The sequence below is a fragment of the Corythoichthys intestinalis genome, chromosome 12 (genome assembly GCF_030265065.1).
Source record: "Corythoichthys intestinalis isolate RoL2023-P3 chromosome 12, ASM3026506v1, whole genome shotgun sequence".
Lineage (NCBI taxonomy): Eukaryota > Metazoa > Chordata > Actinopteri > Syngnathiformes > Syngnathidae > Corythoichthys > Corythoichthys intestinalis.
This window is the reverse complement of record NC_080406.1, coordinates 418542-439806: the sequence shown is the minus strand read 5'-3', so window position 1 is coordinate 439806 and position 21265 is coordinate 418542. Positions and strand designations below refer to the sequence as shown.

At 47.2% G+C, this 21265-nt stretch overlaps 2 protein-coding genes across 6 annotated transcripts; one reads left to right on the top strand and one right to left on the bottom strand.

Moving 5' to 3' along the window:
* Positions 1 to 547: 547 nt before the first annotated feature.
* Positions 548 to 21062, bottom strand: LOC130926578 (SH3 domain-binding protein 4-like). 4 transcript variants are annotated; one of them, XR_009066252.1, is made up of 6 exons: positions 20504 to 21062; positions 16853 to 17017; positions 14082 to 16342; positions 9620 to 10626; positions 9054 to 9110; positions 548 to 7401 (listed from the first exon to the last, which is right to left on the bottom strand). XR_009066252.1 is itself a non-coding variant. In XM_057851546.1 (5 exons), the coding sequence occupies exons 2-5, from the start codon at positions 16974 to 16976 to the stop codon at positions 10131 to 10133; spliced, it is 2793 nt and encodes a 930-aa protein (XP_057707529.1). In that variant the 5' UTR covers positions 16977 to 17017; positions 20504 to 21058; the 3' UTR covers positions 10021 to 10130. The 4 variants fall into 4 exon arrangements, 2 of the variants coding, with proteins under 2 accessions (XP_057707528.1, XP_057707529.1); XR_009066253.1 differs by lacking the exon at positions 548 to 7401 and having other exon boundaries at positions 7430 to 9110; XM_057851546.1 differs by lacking the exons at positions 548 to 7401; positions 9054 to 9110 and having other exon boundaries at positions 10021 to 10349; positions 10438 to 10626; positions 20504 to 21058.
* On the top strand, positions 833 to 8185 carry uck1 (uridine-cytidine kinase 1). 2 transcript variants are annotated; one of them, XM_057851590.1, is made up of 6 exons: positions 833 to 1056; positions 3563 to 3819; positions 3925 to 4067; positions 4132 to 4226; positions 4826 to 4927; positions 4998 to 5169. In XM_057851590.1, exons 1-6 carry the CDS (start codon positions 961 to 963, stop codon positions 5010 to 5012), a joined length of 708 nt encoding a protein of 235 aa, XP_057707573.1. In that variant the 5' UTR covers positions 833 to 960; the 3' UTR covers positions 5013 to 5169. The 2 variants fall into 2 exon arrangements, with proteins under 2 accessions (XP_057707573.1, XP_057707572.1); XM_057851589.1 differs by having other exon boundaries at positions 836 to 1056; positions 4879 to 4927; positions 4998 to 8185.
* Positions 21063 to 21265: the final 203 nt, after the last annotated feature.

The following is a 21265-nucleotide window of genomic DNA, read 5'->3' as shown; positions in this document are numbered from 1 at the left end:
CGAAGATTTACGTCACTGGCTGCGACAAATTTTGTCCTCACGTCACACATGAGACTAATTTTAACATTTGGAGTATATTAAATAGGCACTTTTTTGCTTCCATTTTTTTTTACAAACTCTTGCTGTGCTTCTTATTGAATAAAGGGTATTTTGGACAATTATTTTATTGTTTTGAATGTACTTAAAAATTAATGAAAGCGGTTGGCTGTGGAAGATTTTTTTTCTACACAAACGTGCAGGTGTGGACGCAATTATTTTTCCCCGACGTGTTAGGGCAGAATCCTCGCTTTAAAAAAAAAAAAAAAACCTGCTACGTGTGGACATGGCCTTAGTCTCTCCAGCGTGTCCTGGGTCGTCCCCGGGGGCCCCTGCCGGTGGGACGTGCCCGGAACACCTCTCCGGGGAGCCTCCAGGAGGCATTCGAACCATTCATCAAATAATTGATGAATGCATTTTATAAATGAATAAAAATGCAATAATTGATGAATGCATTTTATAAATGAATAAAATGCCTGTCTTTATTTCATAGTATTCATCTCATTGCCTTCCAATGCTAAAACTGGGAGGAGTGGCTGTAAATGGTCATTTTTCAACGTCATCAAAATGGATTGGACGTGTAGAGCCGTCAAAGGCGGCCAATAAGTTCAACGACTTTCCTATCAAGGGTTATTTAGAGGTATGTTGAGAGAAAAACAAAGCCATCACAGTTTTTCAATCAATGTCACGTCCACCCGCCGGCACCACCTTGCCTGGTACACCAGACTCACCGCTGTTCCAGCTATTTCTGTCAGTGTTTGAAAAATACAGGGAGAACAGTCTGGTCGTGCCAGGCAAGGCACCACCGGTCATCGTCACTTCTCGCGAGAAGACGACCTGCTTGTTTGCTAATGCTACAAAGTTAGCCGCCGGCTAGCGAGCGAAAGGTGAGCACGTCCGGTCTTTGGCTCTTTCGGGACTGCGATGGAGGCCCCCGCAGTCGCAGCAGAGGAGGCCGGAGAGAGGCCGCATCACCGACCGTTCCTCATCGGCGTCAGCGGGGGAACCGCCAGCGGCAAGGTTGCTCGCGATAGCTCGTCGCTAGCATTAGCTTAGGCTCGGCTAGCGCCGCCTTCCTACCCGCCCACTTGCTATCTACAATAACAGCCGCAATAATACGTTTAAGCCATTTTATTCCCAAACTGTCCTTTCTTTTCATACCGATTTTGTCGTCATGTATATTTCGTTAATTTTCTCGCCACTCCATTTGTTTTATTTGCTCGCCTCTAGAATGAAATTCGGTGGACAGAACCTTAAGTACACCGAGCCCAAACTAAATGTTGCCGTCCACAATGACGGACAACTTGTACATTTACCAGCTAACAAGTTTACAACAGTCCCCGCCGTCGTCATCATTTTCCCCAAGATTAGAAAATGGACAAATTGCATGTTGCTCAACTTCTGCATCTTGTTTATATTTGGGCAGTTCTGGGTCGACTTTAGGTTCACTCGTTGAAGTTAATCAACAGGAAGTGGGCTAAAAATGGCCCAGACACAACTGGAAGTGACCTAAATAAACCGCAAGACCCCCAGGAATGCCCCCAAATCAATAGGAAGTGACTAAAATAGACAGGAACCATAGCGACCTTACCCGAAGGATGTTTACTGTTAACCCTTTAAGGTCTGGGCCTATTTTGTCTTATTTTGCATGCCTTTGAAGTTGCCTTTATATTTCAAAGAAAGAATTGTTTACGATGGCCTGGTTTGGTCCCTTTTTTTGTGACACCTTGAACTTCATGTCCAAACTGTTGTTTCCTTCACTGACCAATTATAAATCATCGTTTTGGGCCCAAAAAGACCAAAAATTCCAAAATCGTTTTGTCAAAATTTTTCATATTGATGTCCAATTGACAACCAAACATGCGTAACGAACCGTTTTGAAACTTTGTAATATTTATTCAACATGTTAGGATGAACATTCAACCAAAAAAACTTAGAATAAATAGTCTTATATTTGACAATTCAACATAAACAACAGGTATAGCCATAGGCGTTTTTTGCCTTTATACGTGCTGTAGTCAAAACAGGTTATTTACAGCAGACCGAACAGTGAAAAAATATATACCATCCAACACAACAAGTGTTTAGAGGCCATCTCTTTATGAGTTTAGGTATTGCGGCCCATCACCTGATGAAAACTATGTACACACAATCAAGCTTCTTGAACACACATTTATATACACAAATTGAGAAGACTGATTGTGGGAAAAAATATATATATAACATTGGGGAAAAAAGTATTTTCAAAAATATTTACAATAAATAAGTTAAATTTTTTTCAGGCATGCCACTCCGAAAAACAGTTTCGTCCTGGAATTAGACACAGGGCTACATCACACAGCCCACACTTCCATGGGGTGTCGGTCCTCTTTCCACCCTTCCATTTTCATTTCACTTTACTTTCATTGTCACTACAAATGTACATAAAAAAAAAAGTCAGTATTTATGAAAATAATAAAGTATAAAATAAAAATATATACAGAAATAAATAATAATGGAAATCTATATGTATGACAATAGAAAGAATACCATAGCTGAATATGTGCTACATCCCTAATCTTCATATAGAAGGAAGACCACAAATTATACTTTGATCCGATATGCACATTTTATTATTATATACACAAACACACACTTATATTGCATCAAAATTAACTTTGTCTTGCAATATCAAAAGAAACTTTCAAAAGAAACTTTTTCAGCAGCATAAAAAAAAAAAAGTGGGTTGGCTTACCTCTGCTCGTCGATGGCGTCACCCACGTGTTCAAATCCATCACTATCTTCACTCGAGGACTCTTCCGAAGAAGACGATGATGACGAATTTGGACCATCCTCTTCCTCACGTTGATCAAAAAGCACAATTGCTTGCGCTAAATTTAGTTATCCGTTCATTCTCAAAGTCACACAAAGTCGCTCGCTCGCTCGATTCAAACGGCCGTCAGTCGCCACCTCGCTGCTTCAGAACACTCCTCCCTCTCGTTCGGTGGAACCTCGCACGGCAGTTATATTTATTTAAAAAAAAAAAAAAAAACGCATGTTGTGCTTCCACTGTGACTTCGAAAGGGTTCGTTTGATTTGTGTTTTTTTTCATGGAGCTTCCGTTTTGAAAAAGGACCAGAAATGATGGAAATATAGACATAAACAAATTATCCATGCAGCGTTTTAGTGTTTTTTTGAGAGGACAATAAAACTATAAAACTTAAATGACAATATCTCACGTTTTAGTTGGTCGATTGACTTCAAATAACAACGAGAGTAAACCGCAACTTCCGCACTTTAAAACGAGACCAACCAACGGCATGTGGGTGACGTAATTAAAACGCGAGGGCGCTTCAAAGACGACGTGCGCTGAGGACGCGCCGGCGCGTCCTTCGACTCTCAAGGGTTAACTCGCTGCCATTGAGACATCCTAATCATTTTGACCGAAAAGGGTGGAATTGGACGTCAACGGCAGCCAATGAGTCAGCAGGGAAAATGCAGAAAGTATCGCGATCGTTTTTCAATGGCGCTTTTTATGTCCGGCCAGTCGACGGTGTGCGCCAAGATCATGGAGCTTCTGGGCCAGAACAAGGTGGACCACCACCAGAGGAAAGTGGCCATCATCAGCCAGGACTGCTTCTACCGCGTGCTGACCGCCGAGCAGAAGGCCAAAGCCCTCAAGGGCCAGTACAACTTCGATCACCCGGAAGCCTTCGACAACGAATTGATGTACAAGACGCTGAAGGACATCGTGGAGGGCAGAGCGGTCCAAGTCCCCACCTACGACTTTGTCACCCACTCCAGGTCGGAATCGGCAGAAAAAGAATTAAAATCCTTCTAGTTGTATAAAAATAATTTATGTTGTACAGTCTAAACGGTGGCTTTCTCTTGCTCCGTCTCTGGGTGGAGGTTGGCGGAGCGGATGACGGTATACCCGGCTGACGTGGTCCTCCTGGAGGGCATCCTGGTTTTCTACCTGCAGAAAGTGCGAGACATGTTCCACATGAAGCTCTTCGTGGACACCGACTCGGACGTGCGGCTGTCTCGCAGAGGTACGTCCGATTTTGACTTTTCCGCCGCTCCGTTCGACCTTTGTTTTTCCGGCGGGGGCGTCAGTGCTCCGGGACATGAGCCGAGGCCGGGACCTGGAGCAGATCCTGTCGCAGTACACCACCTTCGTCAAGCCCGCCTTTGAGGAGTTCTGCTTGCCCGTAAGCGCCGCTTTTCCTACTCGCCGTTGACGTCCCGTACTTTCGAAGCGGGCCAATGAACCGCCGGCTTCCGCTTCGATCAGATCTGATGTCAAAACTTGCAGCGGAAGCGTGAAATAATCTCCCCGAGCAAAATGGCGTCAGGGCGGCCACGTTGGGGTGACATTCCCATTAAAGTCACGGTCTTTGACATTCAAATGAAGTCATAACTAGCTTAAAGCATCTGCTATTTATTCCATTGATGGCACTAGTCGTCCAGTCTGCTTGAAGCGGGAGGCTGGCAGCGAATGTACCGACGTCCTTCCGACTTCAAATGGATTGGACGCCTGCTAGCCATAAACCTATTTCGACTTGTGGCCGAGGGATGATCGGACACAGTGTGATTGAACGTCCGTCACTGAAAGTGCGAACTGGGTTTTGTTTTTCCACAACATTGGTGTCACATGGGGCTGCCGTTGATGACTAGAGTCAATTTCTGCTAGAAATAAAAAGGAAATGACCAAGTGACCACACCTGAAGAATATTTACTGCTAACAGGTTTTGCTCCTACTTCAAATGGATTGGACGTCTCATTTTGAAAAATTCATTTCAATTCACAGCAGAAGGACGTGGAGTTAAAAGGCTTTTGTTTTTCTGGATCTCCTGCTTTCAGACCAAGAAGTACGTGGACGTCATCATTCCCCGGGGGGTCGACAACATGGGTGAGATCCAAACGGCGTCGACGGCGCTCAAAGAGGATTGATGACGTTGCTTTGCTTTTCTTTTCTTCAGTGGCCATCAACCTGATCGTGCAGCACATCCAGGACATCCTCAACGGCGACCTGTGCAAGTGGCAGAGGGGCTCGCTCAACGGCCAGGGCCGAGGCGCCAAGCGGGCGACGGCGGGCGAGCGCGACCCGCAGTGCGCCGCCCCGCCGCCGCCCAAGCGAGTCCTGCTGGAGCCCAGCACTCGACCACACTAAAAACAAAAAAAAAACAAAACTCTTTACCGCTGGCCAAATGGGCTGTGACGTACCTTCGCGGACTTCCCGTAAACCGGGACGATCGTACCACCGCCACTTTATTGGACTCTCGCTGTCAAGTTTGTTTTATCCTATGTCATGTTAAATTAACCAATGATAAAATGCCATTTCTGGAAAGTGTTATGTCTTTTGCTCTGTCCTTCCTTGCTGCTCATTTGCAGGTCACTTTCTGTTGATTTTGGGATATTCAGGGATCACATGCTGTTCGTTTGGGGCGTTTATGCCTCAATTCATTGTGCCACTTCCTGTTTATTTTAGGGCAATCCCAGTCACTTCCTATTGGTCTTGGGTCACTTCCTGTCAAAACCTTGGGGGTGTAAAAAATTTGCAAAAGTGGGGGGGGGGGGAGTAACATAGTCTTTGTTTATGGCAAGTCAGTGAAACGTATCATATCATTGGCTGGACACCCATCACTCACTGAGTTACATTGCAAATTATTGGTCTAATTCAGTGCTTCTCAATTATTTTCTGCGACGCCCCCCCAAGCAAGACGTAAATGTTTCGCGCCCCCCCCAACTCTCTGCCGCCACTGTAAATAGTATTATTTGTCTATAAAATTACTATCATAAATACGCATCTGCCTAATATTGTGTCCCTTTTTTCTAATAAAGAAAAAAGGTAACATAGATCAACTTATAATAAAGTATAACTTTATTAACATTGTTTTGTTTGTAACAGAAGACTTGACGTGCATCAATTTGCCCGAATTAAAAAAAAGTCACATTCAAACTGTAAAAATACACTCAAGGTACATTTTTGACCATTTGGTACTGAAAAATAAAATGTAATAAAATCAGTAAATAATAACAAATTCAAATTGATTAGAAACATTCACTCATGAGGACAATATGCCAAAAAATTTGACCGAAAAAAACCAAAAATGAATAAAGGAAAAAAAGTGTACTTGAACAGAAGGACAGTTTTTATTTTTGCTGCTCACACTCAGTATTACCTCCTTTGCAATGGTGTGGAGTCATTTTGCAATGAGCATGCTAACAATGCTCACTGGTTTACTGATATAACTGACAAAGCAGGACGATTGTTGGCAATATTTGGCACGTTTTCGCTGAAAAACAATCAAGCGGCTTATCAATGAGATTGGGGTCGAATGTCTTTAAGTGGCGTTTTAATTGATTTGGCTTCTGTCGGTCCGCTATAATTATTTTTAGACACAGTAAACAGTCTTTCCTCATCACCCACAGTATTAAAAGTCAAAGCTAAAAGGCAAACGGCACGAACAAAGCGCATTCTCGGCGGCCGAGGTAGAACCGTAGGTGAGGGCGTTCGTCGTGACGATCCCAAGCCGAAAATGGCACTTATCGGGCGGCGGCGTGAGAACCGGACAAGACAGTGGGTCGCTGCGTGAGTGAGTCCGGTCGGAAAACGGCGGCGGCGCACTGCTCTTCATATTTGTTTTCTGTGTGATGAGTGCTCTTCCTTAGTTCAAAAATACTGCACGCACTCTGAAAATGAGAGCACCACTGCCACCCACTGAGTGGATGCGCAAGTACACTTTATTCCAGTACGGCAGAAAAAAAAAAAAAAAAAAAAAGGTCACATGCGCCCCCCCTGGCATCGCTCTGCGCCGGGGCGCGCCCCACTATTTGAGAAGTACTGGTCTAATTCATTAGATTGTCTAATATTCAATGAATATGTTTCTTTTCGATTTTTTTTTTAATGCCATGCATAGATTTTCACAAGCAGTGTGCATGCACGCAACTTCATCATCATCATTCCTGCAGATGCCCATTTTTCCGTGGCACTGGCAACAAACGCTCAAAAGTGCAGACAGAGCAAAGAACATACAAAATTGAAAATATGAAAGCCTTAAGTGCAGCTTTCTTTTAAAAATACATCACTGGAAGGATCATTCATCTCACCACAACTGGATTCTGCCATTGTGGTGGTTTGTATTTACAAAATCTACCATGTCCAAGGACTTTGCTCACACTCAAAACACCCAGATTCCTCAGTCTATCATCATGGATGGTGGAACCCACACTGACTATGTTTGGGAGGCCAAAATGCCTGCATGCAAAGCAGTCTTGGCTCTGCGAGCATTGAGTGTTTATGGTACCACGCGGTCCTGTCACCCTGGAGCGGTCTGGGATAGCTTCAGATGTGGCTGCACCGGTCTCATGATTTGGATATGTCTATTTAAAAAAAAAAAGGGAACTTCAATGATTTAATTTCAGACTAGATTAATAATCAAGATCACAAAATTAGTGTACTACTGTCCCATTCTACATATAATGATCATCTATAGATGATCTAGGCTGGGAGTCAGCAACCCGTGTTTTGAGAACCGCGTGTGGCTCTTTAGCGCCGCCCTAGTGGCTCCCTGGAGCGTTTCAAAAATGTTTAAAAATGGAAATAGATGAGGGAGGGAAATATATTTTTTTGTTTGAACATGGTTTCTGTAGGAGGACAAACATGACACAAATAATCGTAACGTTTTCCAATGCTGTAAAAATTTGTACAATAATTATTCAATTTTAACATTTCTGTCAACGAAGATTTGCGTCATAGCCTGCGACGCGGGTTTCTATCAGCAGGGCGGCTGTTGTAATCAAATCGGCGGCTATATGATGGGACATGGATTCCAAAGAGGAAAAGAGAAAAAAAACTGAGGACAACAGAGGATTCAACGTTTCTTGGGCCGAATCAATTGCATTCTTGCCAATGCGGAAGGATTCTCTGAATGTTTGCTCTGTAGCGAGAAGTTGTCAAACCACAAAAAGGAGTCATGTGGAAAGACATTTGCAGGGAAGGCATACTGGTTTTACAGCCGAGTAGCCAGCAAGTGCGGTTGGACTACTTTGGACAAAATAAGAGGAGTGCAAAAAGAGATTTCAAAAATGGATTGCATCTCCAAACTCCACTACTGCTGCGAGTTTTGTTGCAACATGGGCTAAATAAAGCGTGGAAACCCGTTCACAGATGGTGACTGGTAAATGAAGGAGTCATTCATCAACATACAGTATAGGAACACCTATTCGCAGACTTCAAAAACAAAACCGAGATAATACAGAAAATCAAAGACATGCCTCTCGCACTAAGACAGTGAAGGGCCATTAAAAATGGCAGGCAACTTCACCAAACAGCAAATCAAGGACATTAATTCAGCAGCAGCATACTGTGGCATGTGATCAATATTGAACACACATCGCTTTTATGCAGGTACGTGAAGTCTGATTATATACTTTTACCTTTTCAAAAAGGTGCTGTTTTATAAATGCAGGCTGCGTTTTGTTGCTCTATGTTTGTTGCCCAAATAAGGGGCACGTTATGCACATTCTATTTTTTTCCCCCCCTCGAATCTTCAAAATACAAACGACATCAAAATTCGGATTTCTTTATTGCATTTCTTTAATTGTATCAAAGCGATTAAACATAATGTAATGAAGTAAACTTGAGGCAGTATCGGACAGCAGCAACAACATTCTCCGTAGAATGCACTGCAAGGAAAATAAACATTTAATCACGAAGGCTCATTATGTATTTCTAGCCAACTAAGTCATTTTGATAGTAGGCTAATATAGCTACATACAACATGTGTTGGCTTTAAATTTCTGGCGGCTACAGACATATTTGTTTTTGTTATTTTGGCCAAATATGGCTCTTTCAACATTTTGGGTTGCCGACTCCTGATCCAGGCCCTTCATTCTGCTCAAAAAAGTTGGGACCATTCATCAGACTGAGGTGTTCATATGAGTAAATCAGACCTATTCATGAATTATCAGGTTAACGTAGAAGCTGCATCTAAGTACAACTCCAAGTGACCCATGTGTAAATGTTAGTATACCTGAAGGTCCTATTGGTCCACCGGGCAATGGGTGCAGAGTCTCCCTTTCAGGAACATCTAAAAATAGAAGCGTTTGGATATTTTCCCCCAAAAACACAGTTTCTAAATGATTTGTTTAATAGAATAAACAAGAGGGAAGTATTTGTTTCTGCTCTGACGGAACAGACCAATGCTAAATGCAGAACATTCATTCATAAAAACAATGCTGCAATGACAACTGACAATGTTGGGCTATCAATTTTACAAAATGTCAGTTCACTGACATATTTATTCTGTTTAACTTATTTGAGGGACTTATCTAAAATTAAAACATGAACAAGGATGCTATTCCCGATTATTATCCAAAAGTCATGTGAATTTAGCTGGATTTGTCTAATGCGACGATGCATTCGTATTTTTGTCCGTTCACATTAGATTGGATTATTTTTACATTTTCCCCTCGTGTAGTGACACCGACGCTGCGTCTTAATGCGTCGTTAGATAAGATTATAATGCTTATACTTATTAGTCTTTTCCCTGCTAATTAGCTTGCTAGCACCAATACGTGAATCTCCCACAAAGCTTACCTGTTGTCACACATCCAGTCAGCACTCCGTGGTGGATCAGACTGCTGGTCAAGCCAAGAAAATAGCAGCCGGGGGTGCGCCAATCTAAAGTGTTCGGTAGTGCCGTCGCAGCGCAGGAAAGGTCCCGCACGTCGGTGACAGCTGTGATGCAATGGTTGCATCGGGTTGGGGTCCGTCCAGGGTGGCTAGGACTCAGCGTGGGGTGGCCCCGACCACCTCCCCCCACCCGGCTCCGCCATCGGCCATCATTGACTGGGCAAGACATTCCAGTCAAAAGGGATTGGACAACGGCAACCAATGTAGAAGTGGGTGCGTGAAAGGGTTGAACATTGAATTTAGTCACGTAGCACTAGAGGGAGCTGTCGTATCAATTTCTGAATAACGAATTGTGGATTCGCGCGTAAAAGGAGCCAAAACCTTTTGACTTTATTGGCAACTAGAGCAAAAGGCGGCGGCAGAGGCGGCAACCACGAAGCGAGAGGAAAAGCGCGGCGGCGGCGGCGGCGGCGCGTCATCCGTCGGGCTGTCGGCCGTGGGCGAAGGCGGCGCCCCGCAGGGCGTCCAGACAATGGACCAGGAGCAGCGCGCCGCTCAGGTGCTTCCAGCGTCGGGTGACGGGGCTCTTCATGCGGTCCAGGCCCACGTGCAGATCCTGGATCACGTCGCGGTAGCTGTCGCCCATCTGCGACGCCCACGTCACCAGGAAGTCGTACGCCGGCTTCCACATGGCCTGAACAGCGAGCGGACGGATCCACTGTCAAAAGGCCGGTTACCCCGGTTAGCTTAGCGGCGGCGGCGGCGTGCGAGAAATCGCCGACCTCGCCGTCCAGCGCGCCGTTCTTGTCGCGGTGCGGCGCCTCGTAGGCGTCCATCTGCCGTCGCGACACCTTGGCCAGGCGCTCGGCCAGCTCGCGCCAGCGTCCCGCCACCTCCACCGCCGTGGTCAGCAGCACAAAATCCATCAGCAGACGGGCCACCAGGCCCTGGCAGTCCAGCTTGAGCAGAGCCTGCCGCAAAACACGCCGAGAATCAATCGGACCGTCGGTGGCGGCCGGTCAAGTAGGCCAAAATGCCATCTCATCCGTCGAGTGAGCCAGAAAAGCCCACAAAGCAACAGGAAATGACCCAAAATCAACATAGCGCAGAAGTGGCCGCAAAACCAACAAGAGGTGACCTATATGACCTGGGAATGTGTTCAAATCAACAGGAAATGATCCTAGGAGGTGACCCGTAAGTACACCTGAAATCAACTCATCGACAACAATCGATGTCCCAATTCGTGAAACTGGGAGATCTTTCAGTGCTGTTGCCGGTACCGGACGTCCAATCCCTTTCGACTGGGAGGAAGGAGAACCAAAGGGATTGGACGACAGCCAATGAGTTGACGCCAAAATCAATAGGAAATGACAGAACATCAACTGGAAGTGACCCATGGGGGCATCCCCACTCAATTGCTTCTAGTTTGAGTACTAACACTGTAACAGCATCGAGTTGAATGGTATTCTACTTTGTAGTCGTTCCTAAAAACTTGAACTGTTGGAAAATGGCTTGAAAATGGAGTAATTCACAGCTATTAAGCTGGCTCTATTACTATGTTATGTCTATCCAACGGCACTGACCCAAAATGGCCAACAAGCATCACACATTGAGCTCTCTCTATATATGCAATATGTTTGTCTCCCCTCTGCTTGATTGCTTTTATTGTCATCTTTCTTTTCCATTACGAGCCGGCGTGACATTTCGACCTCATTCCTTCCGTCTACTCGTTGCCTGAACCGCCCGTCGTCCGTCTGATGGGACTCAAATGACTGGTGTGTTCCAAAGCAGGTTTTTTTTTCCTTTTCACAGTTTGGGATGAGGAAATGATGCCAAAATGACCAAATAATAAATGAAAAAAGTCCACACATACCCCCTCCCCCAATTCCCATGGGTCGCTTTCTGTTGATGTTAGGGGAATATACTGTATATGTCATTTTGGGACACTTCTTCTCAATTCCAGGGCAACAACAGGTCAACTCCTCTCATTTTTGGGGCATTTATGGGTCACTTCCTGTTGAATTTGGGGCACTTACATGGCACTTCCTGTTGATTTTGGCGCATTTAAGGGTCACTCCCTGTAGATTTCGTGTGGCTCCCTGTTGATTTTGGAGCATTCCTGGTAGTGCTGCAACGATTCATCGATGAACTCAATTAGAAAAAAAGATTCAAATTTTGCTGCTTCGAGTATTTGTTTAAAGTGGCGCTGGAAGTTTTTGTTTTGAAAGTGTTTGCATTTCATTTCATTGATTTGGGTGGATACACTGCCCTCTGGTGGCAACAGTGAATATGTCATAACTTATTTTACATGGCTGAATCCAACTGCTCCTTGTTAAGACCAACATAAGCAAAGTTTTTGTTTGCGCTGTTTTTTTTTTTTTTACGCATTCGTAATTTAGTTTATAGGAATATTGAAGGGAATAGTACCTTTTCTCGTATTTACCGATCGACTGTTTGTATTTCTTCCGGACAGTCCAGAACAGATAGCGGGACATCTTGTCTTGACAAGGAATATCCGATAGGGACGACCCCGCGACCGAGAAGTGAACTCTCAGCACTCACGTTGCGCTGAGGTGGCAAAATCCACAACCCTCGTTGCCCTGACAACAGTAACTCCCGAATAGACCCTACTCACGTGACGTCACAGCCACGCCCCCGCGCCATGTTGTCCGTATACTCGTCATGTTAATGCATTAGCGCGTCGTAAATTCCTCCTATTATGGCGTGTTTTTCTGCTCGTTAACATTAATAATCAAAATGGTGAAGTCGTGTGTGGCGGTCGGTTGCAAAAACCGAGAAGATAGACGGAGAGACTTGAAGTTTTACCGTATTCCGAGAGACCCGGAGAGGAGACCGAGATGGACTGCTGCAATTCGACGAGAAAAGTGGGCTCCAAACGACTACCACAGATTATGTAGTAGTCATTTTATATCTGGTAAGATGGCTTTAATATATATTTAGAGGGTTTTGGGCTGACAACCACAATTAAGATCATTGCTAGGCTAATCGCCGACAACATACACTCAGACGTTGTGAATGAACTACCTGAAAATATATAATTATAAGGGGATAATCAGACAGTTGTCATACAATTAATTTACAATTTCACTATTGAGGTCAAAAGCCAAAAAATAAATTCAACTAGGGACAATCTGGAGTAGTGCTATCGCACTTCATATTTATTACATATTATATATGTATGTAGTGAGAGTGCTATCGCTAAACCATATAAACATTAAAAGCCCTAGCTCCATTGACAATTGACATGAAATACATTAGACTTGACAGTGGATGTTAGCAAGAACACAAGATTTTGAATTGAAAATTTCGTAACTCACCTTCCCGAGCACAAGATAGATTCCTGCCGAATTTTCGTGGACGAGGACCTGTTTCACCCAACCAGCAACCAAGTATTTATAAGCCTCCAAGCTCTTAAAGTTTTTCAAACTTTCGTGAGAATAGGCTGATTTTGTGTGGACAAGATAGTTGTAAATATCAGGGTAGGTAGCAGATGTCAGGCAAAGACGGCGAAGCATAACGCCTTTTATGCAACGCATCCAATGAGTTTACAGCGTCAGATAACACCGGGGCTTCCATGAATTGCTCTATAACTTGCACGACTAATTGAAAACAATGAGAATAAGTCTAAAAAATACGGACAATATGGCGGCCGGATACAGCGACACATCATTTTGTGACGTCGGTGAGTAGGGTCTCTTCTCCTGTCCAATCCACAAACAGACAATAATCCTAAACAATGTCCAAACGCACCCTTCTTCTGCCCACAACCCGCCCCACGAGAGCCTTCAAAAAGACTTATTTAACTAATCGTCATTTTTCTTGGGAACCTTTTGTTGACTTTTGATATGGTGACCCTGAATCCTCGCATGGGTCCCTCTGTGCTGCATGATTGCTGTCGACTCAGAATAAATTGTCAACTTGTTTTTCAAAGCCTTCTCCTAGCTTTCAAAATGGAGTCAGTACAAGGGGTTAAGACTAAGGTGAACGCACGGAGTTTGGCCTTTTGGCCGGGTTGTGGGATTCTCACCGGCCCCAGTCGTTGGAGCTGCGCCAGCGTGGGTCCGGCGGTTCGGCTGGCGTGATTCCGGCAATCTGGCTAAAAGGTCAGATTCCTTCAATATTTATCTGTTTTTTTTGTGGGAATATGTGTTTGAACCATTTGTTATGCGCATTGTTGGAAAAAAAAAAAACATAGCATTTTATTACATTTAAGCTAGTGGACTTTTGCTATCTAAATTAGGCAATTGTTCTTTCCTGGGTCACTAGGAGTTGATTTGGGGGCATTTCCAGGGCACTTGGTGTTGATTTCTGGGGATTCCCAGGTCATATTCATTCACTGCCAGGCCTGAAACTTCAGATAGATCAGATTGGATCTAAGGTTCAGGAGCACTCGGAACAAACTCACCGTGAGGAGCTCCTTTTGGAAGGACTTTCGCTCTTTGCTGTCGGCGTTGTTGCAGTCCTCCTTCAGCTTCTCTAGAACACAGGCCACCCTCTCCGGCTCGCTGTCCAGCTGCGTCCGGCAGAAGTGCGTGACGGGCAGATTCCGGTAACCCAGGGCGTCGGCGAAGGCCCGCCAGTCGCCGATGTTCTCCATCAGGACGGTGCGGACCGAGGCGTAGATGTAGGTGAGGAACTTGCAGGGCCTGAGAACCTGCTCCAGCAAGGAGGAGGCGGTGAGCTCGGGCCCGCTGAAATAAACGGGCTTGACTTTACCCGTCAGCAGCACGTTTTTGCTGTGGACCAGTCCCACGCGGCCCTGGTAGTAGCCCACGTACCATTCTTTGGTCCACAACTGTCCCTTCAACTTGACCTTCTCCTCGCTCAGAAGCGCAACAAAGTCTCCTTTCTTGTACTCCAGCAGGTAGCTGTTCTTCGTCTGCCGGACGACCGTCTTGATCAGTTTTCCGAACCTCAGGTCGGTGATCTTGCAGTCCCGGAAGACCGGGTACTTGGCGGCCACTGCCAACGGAGAGAGGACGATCTTGCCCACTTCTTTCTTCTTCAGGAAGCGACGCTGCGCCGAGGTCTTGGGACCAGTCTTGGGAGGCGGCGCGGGCGTCTGAACGCAAAACTGGGCCAGCATGGCGCCCTGCTCGTCCTTAATCTGGATCCTCAGGGTGAAGTCGGAAACCTCGGCGCCGTCGCGGGAACTGATCAGGTAGACCAGGCGGCTGACTTTACCCAGCTTGAGCTGGAAACCCCGCACCGCTTTGGCCCGCTCCGTGGCCTTCACCTCGTAGTTGGCCATGTTGGAGTACATCCCCAGCAGGAGGTCCCGGGGTCGGTCCAGGACGAACTGGTGTCGGCCCCACAGCTGCAAGGCCACGGGCGGCGACGCCCGCCCTTGCTTGCCCGCTTCGTTCACCAGCAACGACTTGGGAGCGCAGTCGTGGCCGAAGACGGCCACCACCGTTTTGAAGGAGGGGTGAACGTGTTTGGGTCCGTACACCCCCAGCGTGATCTTCTTGGCCACGTGATCCCACACGGTGGAGTCCGGAGAAGCGCTTGGGGACTGCGCCGTCACGCAAATGTACATGCAGGGTTCCAAGTTGTCCAAGGAGACCCGGACCGTGTCCCCGTACAGGTGAGTCTGCGAGACGGGGGCGTAAGGTCCCTCTTTACAGTCGCTCCTGACGCAGAGGATGCGCGTGCTCTCCCGCTTTTCCGCCCTCACCTCCACTGAGACCTTCATCTCCACCGTGATGCCGGTTTTGGTCTCCATGTTGCTGAGCTTGAGCTCCACCACAGGGCCGGAGGTGGTGCAGCGGTCGTTGTTCAGCTCCAGAGGCGGGTCTAGGAGAGCTTTGATGGAGATCTGCTGGGTGTCCCCCTCCGTCACGTGTCCCTCGGGGACGTGGACCACGATGTCGGTGTCCGGGAGACGAACGGCGCCCCCCGAGCCGTCCAGCCGGCAGACCACGTTGGTCTCCACCGGCTGCGTCTGACCCCATCCCGGGTTCTGGCCCAGAGAGTCCAAGTCGTGGCAGGATCTGGCCAGCTTGCGGTGGTTGAGCCACGCCGTCCGGAAATCCTCCCGGCTCTGGAACTGCTCCGGCGCCGGGGCTTTCAGGCCGCCGAAGAAACCGGCGGGGTCGTCCGACCGGGCCTGCAGGAGTGACATGTCGGACAAACTGTAGGACCGCTTGCTTCTGAAAAAAGGGTTGTCCCTCCGGAGCCCGGCTCCCGCGGGGTTAAATGCGCCGGCGAAACCGTCCGAGTCGGCGGTGCAGGATTCCGACGGCGCGTCAAAGAGAAGGAGGTCCGTCGAATTCCGCTCGCCGTTCTGGTCCGGCGGGCTCTGGGGGACCCCGCGCAGGAAAGGGTTGGTGGAGGTAAAAGGATTCCCGTTGCGGAAAGGGGCGGGCGTCGGAAGCCACTCCCCGAGAAGGTCCATTTCCGAAGCAGTCTCCTCGACGGCGTCGCCGAAGGAGGAGTCTCGCAGGCCGACGGGCTGGACGTAGGCGGCCGGGATGTAGCCCATCTCCGTGTTGTTGTGGGCGTACAACCACTCGCCGCCCGATGCGTCCAGTACGTAGAGACGGTCGCCTTTGGAGAACTTGAGCGTGGTGAAGCTGGACGGGCAGTAGTCTTTGATGGCCACCACCTCCCGGGCCGTGCCCAAAGAGGCGCTGGTGTCCAAGCGTAAGGCACTGGGAGAAGGCACTGCAGACACAAAATCAGCAACCATGTCAGTCAAGCTAACCAGCAACTCTTTTATGTGGCGTAACTCAAAGACTGATTCCAAACCTAACCTCCAGCCTAAAGCTGCTTTGACTAAACCTGAGCTCATCCACACATTCCTAGGTCATCATCAGGGTCACTTCCGCTTGATTGGGGGCACTTCCTGGTAACTACTTGTTGATTTTGGGGCATTTCATTTCCTGTTAGGTTTTGGCCATTTCAATGTCACTTCTTGTTGACGTTTGGTTCACATCAGGTCACTTTCTGTTGTTTTAGGTTATATAACGGGTCACTTCCTGTTGATTTCGGGGCACTTATTGGTGACTTCTTGTTCATTTTGGTCACCTGTTGATGGTGGGGAATTTTTGGGTCATTTCCTGTTGATCTTGGGGCAGAAATAAACTCTTGTTATAGACCCCGATAACATTAGAATATTTTGAATTGAACTCTTCCCGTGTTAAACGAGTACCTTATGCAGGGTTAAGACTTTACCTTTGACATCAACTAGAGTGGATTCGGAGACGCCCTCGCCGAGGTCGATCAGCGTCCCCTCGGACCTGCAGCGAGGCAGCGAGGCGTTGCTATTGGCCGACGCTCTGATCCGATGGGCGGCCATGATTCTTGTGCCGCCTCAGCGGCGGCGTCCTCCCGTCATCCCTGAAAGACAAAGACATCTCATCAAACGAGTGACTAAGTTCGCTGCCGGCCCCCCATTTTGTGAAAGTCTAGAGGAAGTGACCCCGCAACAGAAGAACCCCACTATACATCGACTTGTGGTGGATTTGCATGTGAGTTGGGCGCATTGTGCGCTGTCCCAACCCGGGTGGTCCCGCAGATAGCGGACCACCCAAGATTCCTCGCTGGGTGAGAGAAGGAGGCGTTGGTGTTCTGGCTTTGCTTTGGGGGCAGAAACAAACCAGCGATGACGCGCGCATACACTAAATGCGGGATGGCTTTGATGTTTACGCGAAGAGCTCAGCTGCAGTTGCCACGGCGACCGCACACGCTCTTTTTGAAAAAACGACAACAGGGACAGACGCAAACGGCGCTAATGCGCCCGTTAGGCGGACACGTAATAGATAAGACCTCCAGTTTTTGTGTGCAAAAGATTTGGAATAATGACAGATTTAACCAATTCTTTTTCCTAAAGTATTTCTAGGATTGTAGAGATCAAAGTTCTAGGAGCGTCCTGAGGAGGGAAGCTCGGGTCGGGATTTGCTCCATGCTAGCTTGGCCTCTTGCCGGGAAGCAGGAAGTCAACGGCTGAGGAGGAAATGCCTTTGTGATGACAGTCTGAGACTCTGTCTGTGAGCGCTAGCACGTAGGCTAACATTTGCAGCCACCCGGAGGCACTTAAAACTCAGCTGACGACTTAGCTGTCCGCCTAGCGCTAGCTGGCGGTTCTGCTGCCAGGTCAAACTGTGGCCACGGTCAGGGTTGCTCATTAACTATATCCGTCTATGCCACTGAAACACAATCATTTGCTGCAGAGTATGATGACCATTTTGTCTTATTTTTATGATACTTGATTTTATTGGTCATATTGTGAATATTTTTTATGGTGATAAGGACTGTCCAATTGAATTTGAGTAGGTTTCGGTGATCTCACTCGGCTAGGAAAAGCAGTCCTTTGAGCATTTTGAAAGGACCTTCGGCTCACAGGTGTTGCTGCCAAAGAAGGTTGGCCGTGATCCCGAGAGCGGCGGGATAGGGACTTAGGAATGCCGGGAATGTCGGCCGGCGGAATGACATCATGAATTATTCAGGGGGAGCGTGGAACGGCCAGGCGGCGGCCATGACGACCGCCGAGGGAAAAGCGCGCTCTTTGACTCCGCTGTCCATTCGGCTCGTGACATCATCCCTCTAGCGAGTTGCTTCTTCCGTTTGGAATGAAGAAGAACCAAAGTTCGTGACGTCGATGAGCAGATGTCGCTCCGAGCCGAGCGCCGCGCCCCAAGAAGCGGTTCACTTTATTGGGGCGATTTGTTTGGCGCGTTACACTCGAGTTAAAACAATATCGCTTTTGCCTTCACGCGGCAGAAGAAGCTCAGCGCCGACGGACCTCGAGGCCACCCCATTTTGCTGTCTGTTTTCCAGTCTCGGTGTAACGGGTGCAAGAGTCGCATATCGTGGAAACCTTCCTCCCTTCAAGAGAACACGCTAGCGGCTAGAGTTGCTATCCTGGGCTTTTGGCCTCGTGGTTACCGTACTCTCCCGATCCGGTCGAAGGGGGCGGATCGTGTCGGACGGCGTCGTTCCAACCGTTTATTATTAGCATGATAGAAATATATTCAGGTCAACTTTGTCGAGACAAAAAAGAGAAGAAAAATATTCATTATTTTGTGTAAAAAGGGCTCAATGAGGCTAGCTGCTTCGCCAGGTATATAAAGTATCAGAATGAAGATTTGCCGTGACCAAACAAAACACTGGATGTTACGCTACGATTCACAACCGTATTCATGTGAGTTATTTTACTTATTTTAAAGAGGCTAATTGATTAGCAAAGCAGTTAGGTATAGCTAGTCTCAAAATTCAGACTACTGCTAACCAAATGTCACAAAACAATTTCAACCAAAATCTCAAACTGTGTATCAAATTTGGTCCATTTTTTCAAGATGTTTGAAAGGTGAAAAGTGAGGCCAAAGAGGCTAACCGGTTAGTAAGAAAGCTAGGTAGCTGGTGTCAAAATTTGGACTAACAGTCACGGATGCAAACAATTTCAACCAAAAACTCAAACTGTGTGTGGTCATTTTTACAAGTTGTGCGTGAGGGGCTAAAGTGATTAGCTGGTCAGCCAGAATAGCAAGCACTACATGCAGACAAAAAAAAAACAACAACAACAACAACACTGTAAGCGTAGAAAGGCTAACAGCCCTTTATTGATGTGTTTCTTCCAAATAAAGTAGGTCATTTAAGGATGCTAATTAGCTAGCAACAGGGCTAGCTACCGTTGCGCGCGTGCAGCAGGTGAACAAACAAGCATGTTTGCACGTAGGCGAGCTGAGCCCCCTCGCTGCCAGGCTGCGACGTGACCTCCCCCGGGGTCCCGTCGGGCTTATCTAAGATCACATGCGTTGCTAGAAACAATGAAGTCCATTCAAGAAGCCACTCCAGATCATGGCAGTTTTTCAACGCGACGTCCAATCTGACGATGAAACACAACAACTTTCCTGTTTTCCTAACAGCCACTCATTGAAATATGATATCAACTTCAGAAGTGCGATGGGGGAGGGCAGAAGCACAGTTGATTTCTCATGAAAATGCACCAAAATCAACAAAACGTTACCCGATATCAACAAGAAGTGACCTGGAAATTCATGATATCGACTTAACATGGAGACTGCACAAAACGCGTGGAGCACAGATTCCCAAAATGAAGAGGATGCGAGCTAGAGATTTGTCCAAATATCAATTTAAAAAATGCTCCAAACTCAAGTGTGACACGATATGCATAGGAAGTGACCCGGAAATGCCCCAAAAGCAACATGAAGCCATATCCATTCCCCCAAATCAACAGTCAAGTGACCTGATAAGAATAAGAGGTGACCCAAATTCCACAGGGAATTTACCAGAATAGCCTGAAAGCATTTTTTTCCAGAAATGGCATGAATTATTCATGAAGAATAAGATTGTTTTGAAATAAAAATAACTAGCCCTAAGAAGGCTTCGTGTTAGTGGATCCGTTAAATGATAGGCCGCCATTGAGGGCGATAGACGTCCAAACCATGGACGTCTATCGCCGTCAATGGCACTTAAGGACATGATGAAGGTTCTCGTCAACGCGATCCCCCTGTCGGCCGGTCGCGCGAAGGACACGCGGAAAAACATCTGGCGAAACGAAGAAGCGAGCAAACGTCGCGTTGAAGTCTCGAAGCTAATCACGGACGGTCGCCTCCGGAGCATCCGCGTTCCTCGTCTCCATGGCAACGGCGAGTTGAACCTTACGCGGAACTCGAAGCGGGCACACTGTTCGCGAGTGTCCGAAAAATAACCGAACGAGTCTCGCCGAGCTTCACCACTTTGCGACGCAAACTTTCCGTCAATCCGAGGCCAGTCGGCGAGCGAGCGCCGCCATCAAGACGGCGGCGGCGACGGCGACGACGAGGAGAATCACGAGATGGAGAAGAAAAGATGGCAGCTCACCGACTCGGTGCTTCGCGTTGCCTTTCGTCTGCTTCCGCCGGGCCTCCGCAGAAGCTGCGGTCGTTCGACGCGACGCTTTTTTTTTTTTTTTTTTAAGTTTTTAGCACCGCTGCCGCTAAAGGCTTCGTGAGCGAGAGAGAGAGAGAGAGAGCTGCCCGCCTGAGCTCCGGCAGGCCAGCGGCCAGCCCGGCTGATGTCACCCGTCCAGGGAGGGGCTCAGGCGGAGCGTACCCCTCCTCCTCTCCCCCAGTGGACGTCACCCTTTCAGATGAAGACAATACCGTTCCGTTCCGTTCCGTTCCGTTCAGATTGAATTCTATATTCCTACTTGAATTGATGAAGTGGCATCTTTTACATGATGACTGAAATCTTTCACAGTTGGAGGAATGGGTATACTCGGGAGAAGGATGTACAAACAATGGTTCTAACACTTCTCCAAGAGGAGAAATTGATTCTTATTTGACTTCTATTAGTAGGCGTAAAGTAGCGGTGCCCAATCACTGTAGTTTGAATTGAGCATTCACTGACAGGCCTCCTTATTTCAAAGGAATTGGACGTCTCGTCAACGTCAATGGCAGCCATTAAGTAAATATCAGAAGCTTTGATCAAAATCAGGTGACAAATAGGCTAGCTATAGGCGGAGTTTGACCTTTGGGGCGGGGCACAATATGTTGATGACCCCGAAATGCGGTGTCAGCAATAAAATGAACTTAGTTGAAAATGAGCGTATTTTGTTTCCCATCATTCTTGAGGGGGAATTCT